Source organism: Vespula vulgaris, chromosome 4 (genome assembly GCF_905475345.1).
Source record: "Vespula vulgaris chromosome 4, iyVesVulg1.1, whole genome shotgun sequence".
Lineage (NCBI taxonomy): Eukaryota > Metazoa > Arthropoda > Insecta > Hymenoptera > Vespidae > Vespula > Vespula vulgaris.
In genome coordinates this window covers 3,822,219-3,836,802 of record NC_066589.1, presented here as the reverse complement: position 1 = coordinate 3,836,802, position 14,584 = coordinate 3,822,219, and the positions used below count along the sequence as shown (strand labels likewise).

Sequence of the window (14,584 nt, the reverse complement as noted above, 5' to 3'; positions counted from 1 at the left end):
TTCTCGGTCTTTCATTACGCACTGTTTAATCCGGCATTGCGAGTTTTCGTTTGTTTCTACGAATTAAGAAATGTTTCTATAACGTAAACTATTGCGTGTAATTGGAGAAATCAAGGAACGATGAAACCTTTTAGGAAACATCGAATTTTGTACTTCAACCGAAAGAAGTATGACTATTCTATTTTTTTATAATGGATAAATTATTCTATTGAAATGTTAGTACGGCTCAAAATATATATGTTTTTATCTATCTGTATAAGATCATAATAAAAAAGGAAACATTTATACGAGAATATTATTGCAAGCAAGTTTAATTCTTTTTAACAAAAATAATTTACAGACTATATAAAAAATAGCGCTTGCGTAATGCATATACAACGTTGTTTCCTTATCATGATATGGTGGAGATTGTATCAACCTGCAACGATCTCGTCACTGAAACGAGAATCTATCTCGTTTCATTGGTACAGGAGATAGAAATACGTTTTCGAAAACTAAACCAATGCCAGTAGCAGTTTGTGCATACTCGATGCGCGTTGAGAGTTGACAGAGATCGAGTCTAGCTTGAGCTTAAGCGAGGTTTGAAACGTGCGAGCGAATTTTAGTGAAAAGGGTGACTATTACGCTTTTCATAGATTCAATTCATAGTACCATTGGTAGCACTGGGGTGAATTATCTTGTGTAGTTCTATTTGAATTAATTAGTGAAATTTATTTTGAAAAATAACTAGAAAATAGAGGGCAATTTTAACTTTTAACGAACCTCCTATACAATATATCGATTTTCTATGTATATCTAATATTAAATGTTCACATATATTATTCTTATTATTAATATTATTTATATTATGTCTCATATCAGATAAAAATTATTCTTGTAGAAATTTATTGTCAACATTAGAATCTTCTTTCCTCTACGATAAAAATATTTCATAGGTGAGAAGTACGAATTTAGTACGTCGGAGATGGGTGCTAAATCGACGCTCGTAGACATGGAACAGAAGGCAATGTGCGTGAAAATATCGCGACTGGTTTTTCCGTCAAACATATAAACCCCCACGATTTCGCGTTCCAATAAACTCACCCATAAGAAAAGGACTACGCTTGATTCCCAGCTACATCAGCCGTAAAGTAAGATCTATTTCTTTGACCGATTGATGAATTTCAATATTTTTTTTTTTATGGACATTTTCGTAGAGACATTTCGTATAAGATTGATCGTACCATCAAGACGGTCAAGATACTTCTTTAAACGATTCATCGACGATTTAATGGAATATCTTATCCGGTTGAATTTATGGGACTCCGACGCGTCGTTGGAAAGTACTCTCTATTCTATGAAAGTATTAAAACTGGCAATCGATATATTATGCACGTATGTACGTACTACATACGTGTGTGTAATAAATTCGAAGCAAAACGATCGCATCTGCTTTTTGTAGAAATTTTTATGGAAAATAAACATGTAAAATGTGGAGCGGTGCGTTGTACCATGAGTGTAGAAAACAAGTACATCATTGATCTCATATCGAGAATCATAATTTTTCGACAAATTTCAAATTTCGACGTAATAGTAAAGGAATATATCATTTTTATCATTTCGTTGATTACATGGTATAGGTATATACGACCTAATGATGCTCATATTCTTCGGAAAAAATTTGTTTTCAACCAAACAAGCCTCTTATGAATTCCTTTGCATTCCTTGTTTTCACCTGAAAGAATATTTTTAACATGTTAAAAAACAAAATGGAAGAATGTATGAAGGCAAGTTCGACGGAGAATCGCTCGCATGTACGTACGTACATATGTGGATACATGTAGATACATAGATATGTGTATTTTTACATATAATATATACATACGTATATATGAACCAATACTTTCACATACCTTGTATCGTTCCCTTCCATAAAAAATGTAGCTGCATACGCCATAACATGGTGTATAGAGTAGAGAGTATAAGGTTGACCCGGTCTGCGTATTTTCTCGGTTTTATATTCGCAACCGTACCATGTACCGAGAAAGAAGGACGAAGCGTAGAGAGAAGTCAAGCTATGAGGGTTGATTCAAGAAGGGGTAAGGGGGAACATTGCAAGCGCCTATATTTATAAAGCATCGTATACGCCAAGCTGACTTTTCCTTCGACCAGTGGGTTTGGTGAACGGAGGAAGTGTCGACGTAGTATAAAAAAAAAGAAATGTGAAAAAGCGAGAGAGAGAGAGAGAGAGAGAGAGAGAGAGAGAGAGAGAGAGCAAGAGAAAAGGAAGAGAAAAACAGGGAGAGAATGGGAATGAAAGAAGAACGCTCGAAGGCAACCAGTCGGAAATAACGAATTCACAAATGGATGCGATTTATCGCCCATATTTACATAAACAGGAAACATGACGGGAATGTACCGGAGGCTGAGCGCTTTTCCGAAAAATTTCATATTTATGCATCAGAAGAGTCGACGTACATAGGTACTCCTTTCCTTTCGTCGAAACCACCTTGAATGGTTAACTCCTCGTTCTAGGTCGAAGCGTCTAGTTAAGTTACCGTTGTCGGTCGAATCGTTCTGATAAAGGAAGAAAAGTAGTGAAAGAGAAAAAAATAGGGGAAAGAAATAAAGAGAGAGAAAGAGAGAGAAAGAGAGAGAAAGAGAGAGAAAACGCTTATCGGCCAAAGTTAACACGAGAAGAAAGGAGTTCGATCTGATTGAGAAACGTTAGTTCGAGAACGATATGCTCTTTTACTTTTCTACTACGATTTTCTTTCTCTCCTTTTATTCAGCCATTTTACACTTTTTTCTCTCTCTCCTTCTGTTTCTTTTTCTTTTCTAATCTTCAACGTTATCCAATGATTTTTCGAGTGGTAACGTCGACACCGTTACTTTTCCCTGCCAAACTCTTCACTAGATCTTTCAGTAATTGTCGAACAATAGTGGAAGAATAAAAAAGAATTGAGGTTCTTCTTTATTCGATCGTAGAAAAAAGAATAGCGATGACTTATCAAAGTTTCGTGTCTTTGGACGTATTTTACAAAAGCTACAGGAGTTTTCACCGTACAAAGGTTATTGGAATTTCGCGGGGCTAGATACGATATTAAAAAACACGAATATTTAGTAAGGGTCCAAGCCGAGCCGTGGTGATTTACAACGAGAAGTAGGACGTCGCATACATCACTTGTCAGTAGCTATAAAACTCCATCTGCGGGTAACTTCTTCGGCAACGTACGCACGGATTATGGAAATTCGAGAGCTCTACGCTAGCAACGTTCGTTTGAATACATTTTCGATGCGGGAAATATCGATACTGCCAAAACTTTGATATAGATACCGTCGTTTTTTTCATTCTGTTTTTGTTACATCGATGGAACGCGATCGTCTTCGGTTAAAATGCGTATTTAGCTTTATTTCTTTTCAGACGAATTCTCTAAAAAACAAGAAAATTAAAGAGAGAGAAATGAATAAATAAATGAATAAATAAACAGATTGAAATAATTCGAAATGTAATGAAAAACGTAGATTCAATCGATATATCTATATATATATGATGGGTACTTGACGATCTTCTTGAGATCGAAAGAAAACATAAGATTGATTTTCAAAGTCGATGAAGCTCAAATATCAGACAAAAAGGATATCAAACGTTCAACACAAATCTTGTACAAACCTTTGGAATAGAGTATGTAAAGCAAATGTGCACATTGAAGTGGATTCCCTAGAGACGGTTAGTCAAAATTCGTAGAATAATGCAGTAACCGATTCTTTTTCTCAAAATACATATATACCACGTGAAAAATAATTCTACGAGACAAGTATGTAGATACTGTGTTTGCAAGATATATAAAGCAAGTAAAGAGAATAGCAAGATATTTTTGTTTAAATATATATCATACATCAATCTAACGATATTATACAAGTTCAATAAAACATAATCATAAACAATTCATACCGTTTCGCAAAAAGGAGCATCATAGTATTTTATAGAGCAAGAACGATCATTAAGAAAATGAGATATGTAATACGGACGAATTCGTATATATCAAATATACATTTATTTGATGCGTTTGATGCGTTTATTTTAAATCGAAGGAGCTTGATTTTCGAAAACGATTTTTTGAGAAAGTCAAAAAGAAATGCTTATGCGGCATGAAGATACGAATTCGATGTTTAGCCCTGGAAGCTCGCATCACATCTTTCTGGTTGATGAGGCTTACAAAAAGATTTCCCAACGAGCAAAACGGTAGAGAAAGAGAAAAAGAAAGCTCGTAGAAAAATCGCATCGCGCTTGAATATAATGCCAGCTGGTCATTAATTTTAATGCCGGACTTAACCGAAGAAGCGCGTAGTACGTTGGGAATTACGAAACGTCCTGCGCGTTTTCCTCGTCGAGCGCATACGTAAACAGGGTCCCCCAGTGCGGAAAACTTATGGAGCGAAATTTTGACTTTTTATTTAGCGAGGAAGTTCTCTCGCGCGGCGAACTGCTTGGAGCTTCCGGATGTAGAAAAAGAGAAGTCATTTGTTTCGTTGTATCCAACGTGGTAAGTCTACAGTCGAGTGAGTTGAAAGCTCGAAAGTATAATACTTTATAACGACATTAGACGTTTCAATTCATGATCATCAAGAAGTTCTTTCGAACTTGAAGATTAATAACACGTTTACTTAGAATTTCAAAGATTAAAATGGTCCAGTAGAGAAACCCTCCGATAAAGAATGATATTCAGTGAAAGGTAAAAAATCCATTGGTCGAAGAAGGTAAAGGAAAGAAGGTGTAACGAAAGGAATTGAAAAGCGCAGGCCGTTGAAGAAAAAGTACGTGGCGTTCTTGAAAAGGCCACGGGGCGTTATCGGGCGTCGAATAGCTCCGTTTTCTTTTGCTCTCTCTTTCTCTCATTCACTTTCCGTGATCGTTGGTCCGTTATCCCTTTCTTTAGCAGACGTCACTTTCGAGCCTTCGAACAGCCCCTTAGATTCGAGAAGTAACGATAATCTTGTTTCGTTTGGCAACCGATCCGCTTCTTCGTTTCTGGTTGCTCCGAGCGAGAGCAATTCTATCGATCGATAGTTTGCGGTTCGGTTATATATCGAGTTAAAGGGCCTTCCGTTTCGTCTCGAAGCCGATGCTAGGAGTAAGAAGAAACGAGAAGTAGGAAGAACCACGGAAGAAAAGAAAAAGACTAAAAGTGGGAAACAGAAAGAAAGGGTGGGGGAGAAGTTGCTGAAATTGAGATGCCTTATCTCGAGGATGAGAAAGGGGTCTTCCGGGTGAAGTGCAGTTGGCGAAGTGAGCTCCCACAAAAATCTCTCGGGGAATAAAAGGGGGATACTGATTCCTTCCTTCTTCCTCTACAACTCCCTCATTCGGTCCTCTTCTTCCGCAAGCTCCGCGAACTACGCTTCATATTGCGTATCCATGCTACCTTCTACTATCCTCTTTTTTTTTCTTCCTCTTTCTATCTCGCGTACGAGAATCTACGTGAGCAATGTAAAATTGTTGTCCACGATTCCGTAGAGGGTAACACCGATGCTGTCGGTGTTTCTAGGACGACCCGATTCGATTTCGCCCTCTCTCTCTCTCTCTCTTTTTCTCTCAGTATACCTTTTCCTTCTATTTTCTACCATCGACGATATCCGCGCTCGTTAACCGTCACACAGGATTGATCTGTGTCCCCCCCTTACTACTCTCACAACCCCACACAGCATCACAGGTATCATGGATCCAGCCGACGAGTCAGGAGAATTCCTATCTGGTAGCAAGCTGCGGTTTCTACAGGATGTGTTTTACGAGCCGACCCTTTCGTTCTTCTCTAAACTACGGGGGAGGGCGTTTTCGAATTCGTTAAACTTTAGAGAAAGCGGGCGGCGAAAACGAGTCAGAGATTTCGTATCGTTCCTTCTTTTTCTCCTTTACCACTCCCATTCTTTCTCTCTCCATTTTTCTATTACTCCTTTTTTCAAACCGTGAGTCGAGATCGATCTCGTTCGAAACGAACTTCTCCACTTGTCTGTCTCTCTTCCATTGGCTTGAACGAGAGAAGAAAGGATTCAGCGAAGATTTGTGACAAAGCGGTCTTATTACATCACTCGAGAACGAAAAGAGATTGGTGTTTTCTGAGATTGTCTCTGCAAAGAAGACATTCGGCGAAACGAAGATCGTAACAGTATCCTTTAGAGAGTTCGAAGTTTTCTTATTTATTTATGTTTAACATTATCAGTAATTAACAACGAGATATGAATGAATAAGTTTTTAAATATTTGAAGCATAATTCGAAGAAAAATTTGCGAAAGCTAGTCACGAAACTCTCTATGTATTATTACGAATCGAAGCCCATAAAAACACGATAGATGGAGAGAAAAGAGTTTAAATCGTAGAACTTCCAGCAGCGGTGAACATCAAACGCGAGATGCAAAACTCGAAGTAACGACTCTATCATCGATAAAACGCATTCCGCACGTATTGGAGCGCAAGTCGGATTTTGTTCCAGAACGTTAAATCGTAGATTCATCATCGTAGTATTTCCAGTTGAATCAACTTGATCCTTCCTTCGTAGTCCCTTTAGATTACCTCCACTTTTTCTTACCCCTACCTTTCGCTTTTCCGCACCTTCTACCTCACCACGCGTTACAAGAATACGTTTCGAACGGATACCGAACTCGTTAATCGTCGTACTGACGAAGAAAGAATAAGAGAGAGTGACCTCTAATCCCGATAACCTTGCTCTTATGGACACTCTCCCTTGTTCGTATCTATCGCTAAGGTAGAATTTCAGTAAACCCACATAGATTCCCAAAAGTAATGCCGGACTTCTCTTGTTACCACCAAACCGTATCCCACTCGATTCTCTATAAAAACAAATTGCTTTGAACCGACGTATTTCTTGGTTTTTACCAAGATTTACGAATACTTCCGTAGACAGAGTGGCATCAGTAAGACTAGTGGTGTTGTTAAAAGAATTGACAACTCAAAGGTAAAGGTGGAAAAGGAAAATGCTAGTAGGATAGTACATACTCACATGTCAGCTAACCAAGCTCTGGTAATTAGATGATTTTCAAGGAGGTACCATTGAAGAAAGAGGAAAGAGAAAAAAAGAATGAAAGTATAGTCCCGTTACCCGACTGGTTCCTACCAAGTTTCATTTTATAGGGTAGATCATTATTTTTGCACGCTTGTTTGACCCCGCTTTCTGTTCTCCATCATACGTTCCGTTGCTTCCAAACTTACGGATAATGAAAGTTCAAAAGTTTTTCTAATGGAAATTATTTAAATTGTTTTATGTATGCAAGCAAATTTTGTGGTTTTTCGAACTTTGTCAATTCCGAACTTTTTTATCGTAAGAATAACTGCTCATTATGATCGTTTCACGTGTATTACATCTTGAATTTTCTTTTTTCGGGTGATGATGCCATGGGATCCTGAGGATTCATACGTCTCGAACTGCAGATTGGTGTTTTTGTCGTTAAGGTTTGGGTGTAAAAGTCGATTTCCCTGCCAAAAGTGGAAAATTCAAGATGGTGGCGAAAGAAGGAATAACGGTCGAAGTAGAGTGGGTACTGGATGAGAAGAGCTATGTTCTGGCTTGATCCCAGTTTGGTCGGAAATGATTCATACCGGTGGGACCACCAATGCCGGCGTTTTCTACGATTTCGTTGGGTTCTTCGGACGGTGGTACATTCGTTTTCTTTAATAAGACGTCTCGGTCGAAGTTTGTATGCTTTCTCTTTTTCTCCTTCTTTTTTTCTCTCGCTCTTTTCTTTTCTCTATCTAATTTCTATTCTTCTAATATTTCACAGTGAAGAGACAAGTAAACTGTCATTAGGAAAAAAGATTAACTGACTTTTTCTAAAGCATTTTTATCGCTTTTAATGAACCTTCTAAATTGTATAAATCTTCCTTTTATAAAATGATTTTTGGAAAGATTTAGAAAAAGAATATGAATATAATTTAAAAGAGATACCTTATAATGAAAAACAAAGCAAAAAGATTGTAGCTTGTTCTTGGATTTCTTTGCGGTATAAATGGAAGCCCTTTATCCGATGCATCGGATATACGTCGATGCTCCTTTTATGACATAAATTCGCGAAGTCTCGTCTCGTTTTCGCGTGGAAGACTTCTAGTAAACACCGAAGGATAAATTTCGTTCTCATGAGAGGCAAGTCGAGTGGCAATATTTTACGATTTCGCAAATCCTTCCGGTAAATAACGATGGAATTGATTTCTTTTCCTCTTCCTCTCTCTCTCTCTCTCTCTCTCTCTCTCTCTCTCTCTCTCTCTCTCTCTCTCTTACCTTTCAACAGGAAACGAAAGTCCAAATACACAAGTGCATATACGACTTTCCAACCAGTTTCCTTCCGGTTTGACGATAGTAGTAGTGTTAGCTGTGGCGTACGATCTACCCTTTCGCTTTGCTATCATCCTTTCTTTGTCGAACGACGAACGTAATATCGAAGAGTGAGAGTACATGCAGGAAGAGGGAAAGAGAGAGAGAGAAAGAGAGAGTAAGTGTAAGAAAAAGAGAGACGTCTGATCCGTCTCCTACGATCGATACTACTCAACCATGAAAGACATACGCCTTTGCGTTACCGTTTGCGCTATCGAAGATGAGCAGAGGAAAAAGAGACTGGAGAGACTAGAGAGATCGTTCTTCTTGAGACAGAACAAAAGAACGAGACAGAGAGAAAGAAAGATAGAAGGAACGAGAGAAAGAAAGAAAGAGGAAGAAAATGTTCGAAATTCTCTCTTCCCTTCGATGATCGAAGAGAACTCCCGTTCACTACCGAGATCATATGATTCTATCGATAAAGATCACTTATCGGAAATTCTATCTCCTAGAGCAGAGCAGATGCAATACATAGATCCAACTTTTTTACGCAACATAAATCTCATCTCGTGAATTTTCGCGCTTTGCGTCACCGTTTTGACTCCATCTATCGTTTTTCTTTCTTTTTCTTGCTATCTCCATTTCCTTTTTTGATTCTTTTGTTGTCTCTTCCGTTGTTTTTTTCATAATAGACTAGCAACAGCAAAAATGCAAAACGAAACAATGAAACAACACAAATGAAACTATTCACAGGGTGATGTCACGAACCGGACAGGTCCTATCGGTAACGCGTTAATATTTCGACATTTTTGATGTTCGACGAGGCAAAACAGTATACACGAGCGATGTAATATTTGTTCGTATACGACCTGCCAATCCATTCGGAATTTTGTTTCTCTTTTTAACGATTCGTACACGTCAACTCTAAGCTTCCCGTTCCCTTGCCTTTTCCAGAACTCTTCATTTTAATCCTTGTCGGATGCTCTCTAGATTGAAATTATTTTTAGCCGTTGCACGAGGCCAAATTGTGGCGAACGTATTACAACCGATCGACTTCAATTGGACCTCTATCTTCTCTCTCTCTCTCTCTCTCTCTCTCTCTCTCTCTCTCTCTCTCTCTCTCTCTCTCTTTCTAATTCTCAATCGATAATGGGAAACGTACCAAGAGGTTTAACTTTGAAAGCAGTAGTTGACTTTCTCGGCTCGGCAAGTCTCATCGTTGCAAATTTCACAGAAAGTTAGATACCTATACATTGCAGGGACGGTAACAGGATGGGGTGAAAGAGAACAGTGAATAATAGAGAGTAAGAGAGAGGAAGAGAGAGAGAGAAAGAGAGAGAGAGAGAGAAAGAGAGAGAGAGAGAAAGAGAGAGAGGGAGAGAGAGGGAGAGAGAAGAGAAGAGAAGAGAGATAATCGAAAAACGTTCTCTCCTGTACCTGACTATCAATGTCCCAGAGAGATCAGAAGCGAGAGTGACACGGTAGCGAATGAAAGCTCCTTAATTTGGAGGAATGTAATATTATCTATGTAATATCAAACTTAATACAAGTTTAGACTTGGAGAGTTTGAAGATTACGACGAATCATTCTGATAGAATGTTAATATTCATCCGCTCATCTTCGTAGCTATCGGTGTTTATCCTTTGATGACTCTGATATGCACGTTTTGTGTCTATCCTATTGATGTTTCCTTCTCCTTAACTTGATCGTACATTCCTCATTCGTTTCCTTGATGTCTAGCTATTTCAGTAATTACGGGAGGAAAACGTTACCTTCGTATGTTCAATCGATTGCAACAGTTATCGTTTGTATTTGATCATAGGACGTTACGATGTCTAATAACTTAATTGCACTACGCACACGTCTTGAACCCGTTCACTCAATTTCGACGTCTTATGTAATATTATTAGCGACGGTTCGTTACTTTGATTTGATTTCGCTATGCTCCTATGAGTGAAGAGGGTTAATCCGTTATATACATCGTTTGAATGTCTCTTTAAATATTTAACTGAATTTTCTAAGTATAAATATTTAGATGCGATTATATATTTATTATTATTATATATATATATATATATATATATATATATATAATATGAGTATATAAATTTAGAAAAGATATAGTAACGCGCACACCAAAATGTTTTTGTTTCATACAAAATATTAAAAGAGCGTTCAAAGCGAGTCTCACTGAATTTTAGCTACTTTTATATTTTTACGCGTATGGAAAAGATGGAGCAGAGAAAAGGACGATATCTCGGCTTAACTTCCACTTTTCTTTTCATCCTCGCGAATGCTTGAAAATCGCTCACGCGAATGTTCGTCGGGATAACGCTTATCTCAAAGTCGCTACTGCTTTTTCGTTCGTCGAATTTGCAAATCATCTTTGAGCTATCGCGAACGATGTTAAACGTTCAGAAAAATACGAATGAATTCCCGGCGAAGAAAATTTATGAATTTGCGCGGAATCTTCTGACAAAATAGATAGCCGGTTTTGTCTAGTTGGTAACATAATATATTATACAAGCTAGATCGTACAATTTTATAAATGGTACATACATGCTCACTGTGATGGATCTATCGTATTCTTGTACAATGATTTATTGTTGAAATGCGATAACCAAACTCTCGAATATCAATATATATTATTATTTCGATTGTATGTACAGTATGCAGATTTTACATTAAACTATATATGTGCATAAACTACGAACATGCTATTTCATGATTATCATTATTTCCGTAGAAGAATATGATAGTGGTAATCGTATATATTCTAAATAATTTTGTCAGATTTACTTAATGTAAATAATGTATAAAAATAATCAAATAATAGACTTTTCTTGATTTTTCCTTTTTAACTTCTTACTTTAATTGACTTTAATACTTTATTTTTATTCTTTACTTTCTGACATTTTTTTACTGATTGACTCTCTTTCAATATTAAATAATATCATCTCATTCATAATACTCATTCATAATTTTACTACATTGGAATAATATAATGTAGCAAACTATCAAATTTGTTTCATCCTTCGACTATGAATAAAAGAATATAGGATTTTATTAAAAATAATTTACTTAAATATTTATTAACTCTAATTATTCCCATTATTCTACTAACACAAAAATTATTTATACACCTAATATATCTCTTTATGCCAAATATCTTTTGTACGATCATACTTTTCGTAGCTTCAACTCCTTCTGAGATATACTATCATTCGCGTTTAAATGTAATATACTATATATATATGATTGTGTGTGTGTATATATATATATATATATATATATATATATATATATATATATATATATATATATATATATACATATATATAGAACGTATATTATGACCTGTTTAGACTGCAATATATAACTTGGTAAATTTTTCAATTTTATGAAAATATATACGTCAAAGAAGAATAAATGTATTAGTGATAAGTTAAATTCTCGCCAAAATCTGATGCTTTAGATCATGAATTATATGTCTATTTCAAAATCATTTCCCAAATTATAATTTTTTTTCCAAACTTATTATAAAAATAGATAAATAATTTAAATCAAGCTCATATTCTACACCAATGCTTAACATAAATCGAAAATTCAGTACAATAAGATTTATCACCGATTTATGTTCGATCGAGAAGATAGATATAAATCGAATAAGAGAAAATAAGAATGCGATGACAATATGCAGACTTATCACAGCTGTGCCAGGGAATGCAAGGAATATTCTATGAATGTGTAGTTAGGGAAAAGAAGTAAAAGCGATGGAATTCGGCCTCGACAGAGACTTCGGTGTGCGAGTTAGCTCGTCACGTTTCTCGTTGTGATCTCTCGTTTAAGCTCGGTCAGTTGGAGCGAGTTAGCTGGAGCCATCTTTTCTCGTAAAGACACACGTTCTCGCTTTATGACACCTGTTTGCTGGCGTTGCTTTTCCATCCATTCTTTCTTTATTTCTCTCTCTCTCTCTCTCTCTCTCTTTCTCTCACTCACTCTCTTCTTTTCTTTCTCTCTCTCTCTATCTCGTACTTTCGTTCCTCCTTTTCTTCCTCAACGTCCTTTCGCAAGCTTCACTGTCGCCATCGACATCGTACGTCCAATATACCCTCAAAGTCGATACTCCGTCGCTGCTTTTGACACGTCGAAACTTTACGGAGAAATATTGGTACCCTCGTCGAAGCCACTTCTTTCTCATCGTGACTGCAAGTTCTACAGTCTCTTCTATCTTCTTTCTCTCTCTCTCTCTCTCTCTCTCTCTCTCTCTCTTCGTTCTCTATCACTTCGTTCTATCTGATAGTTTCTATACATACACAAATATACATAGATACATACTAATACACCTGTTCATCAACGATCATAGGCATTCATGGATGTATATGTGTATATATAAGTGATATCTACATATTGCATATCTCGTCCACTACGTAGTATCATTCTATTCTTGGACCTCCAACTATGCACTTTCGTTGATTCAAAAATGTCATAAAGAATTTATCATCCTCGAAGAGCTTTATCTTGAATGTTGCCGGCTTTTGCCGTTAACCGCTTGTCTCAGATATTTTTTGACATGATTTCTATTTTCTGCTTTACTCTTTTCTTTTTCATTCACGAACTGTAGAAAATTATCTTAAGAATTTTGTCTAAAACGATCAAGGAAAACAGCAATACTTTTAATATACTGAATGAGTATATCTTGTTATTAATTTGTTTTCTTTTTCAAAGAAGCTAGTTCTCGTTTTCTTTTGAAATTATTAAATGGTCAGGGATGATGCAAGGTTTGATATCTACGACGAACATGATATGAACATTATTCTATGTGATCCTTTCTAAGCGAAAATCCTTTGTGCAGTAGTTTCTCTGCTGGCTCAACATTTACCAGTCTGAAAATTCAGTACTTCCGTTGAAAGTGCTCTCCTACCTGATAGACAGTAACATACGAGAAGTCGTCTGGCGTTTCGACAGAAATCCAAAGGCAAATTTATTGCACGTCATTGTAAAAGGCCTCCTCAAAGGAATACTTCTCTCTCTCTCTCTCTCTCTCTCTCTCTCTATTTTGTACTGATACGCACAAGCGAAAGCATTGACACACTCTAACTCTAGATCCTTACATTACGAAGTATTTTGGAGCTAACGCTCCTTCTACTTCGTATACAAGTCCTTGTATTATTTCCCTCCGGATCGATACGTTTACGACCTTTAATGGATTCGTCCACTTGTCCTGTGTGCTGGGATTTAATAAAGGTGTTTTACAATTAGTCTTATATGTTCAATTTAAAGAAGAATGAAAATGAAATTCTTTAATTTTTCGATTGTTTAAAATGTTTGTTTGATTTTATATTTAAGACTACTTACAATTGACATAACAGACAAATTTGAAATTATCTTATTGTATGTACAAATTCGAAAATAACTTAAATAAAGGGAGAATAATACAACATTTTTAAAAAAAGATATTTTTACATTTCACTTTGTGGAAATATGAAATAAAAATATATGGATATATTGGATAGTTATTTGTGAGGTCATCATAATTACGATGACAAGGAAAAGTATGTATGGATTCGTGATTGTATGGAGATATATTATTGGAGGTAGAGAGAAAATAGGAAAGTAAAAGAGAAAAAAGAAAAAGACACAAAAATAGGAAATAAGAGGGAAAAAGGTTGTTAACTCCTTTACTCTTGAGGAGTGATGGTTAAAAAAGAGTTTAGTGGACCGAACTGATATTTCGAGCGTTGTGGATTACGATCGGTAATAACATTCCTAGGATGGTCTTAAGGATATAGTATGCGATCTGAAGCAAGATCAGGTTACGTCGGAGAATACGAGAATTGTTGTCTGTGAAAAGCATGTTGATTCCTAGCAATGCCCAGGTCTGGATGTACGTGAATTCATACGAATTTCATAATACAGTTGCGTTCATCTCCTTGATCAAGCAGTTAAACGAATTATAGTTACTCCAAATAACATAAGTATAACTTTTGTTTTAAATAATTCTATGACAGATGATATTTATCAGCTATCAGATGAATTGTATGGTACAAAGTATTTTAATGTAATACTTTCGTAAGAATCTTATTTTGTTATCATTCATTTTATAAAAATCTTGTAAATTTGTAATATTAAACTGTACGTGATTCTGTTTAATTAAAAATTTCTGAAAAGAAATTTTTATTCATTTTTTATTACATTTAACTGTTATTTATTTAGTTGCATAAAAAATTAATATTAAATTCGCAGATAAAGCAATTCTTTTAGTAGAACAACATGAACCA

General features: G+C 36.1%; 1 protein-coding gene across 4 annotated transcripts in view; it reads left to right on the top strand.

The window, feature by feature from the left end:
- LOC127063424 (neurotrimin-like) overlaps positions 1-14,584 on the top strand; it is a 120,191-nt gene that overhangs the window by 40,605 nt on the left and 65,002 nt on the right. The window contains exon 1 of one of the 4 annotated variants that reach the window (XM_050993216.1): positions 7,594-7,651. The exons of the other annotated variants lie outside the window; for them this stretch is intronic. Coding sequence (XP_050849173.1) covers positions 7,609-7,651 — 43 coding nt within the window. The 5' untranslated portion in view covers positions 7,594-7,608. Of the gene's footprint in view, positions 1-7,593; positions 7,652-14,584 lie in introns of those variants that run through there. 4 annotated transcript variants of the gene reach the window in all.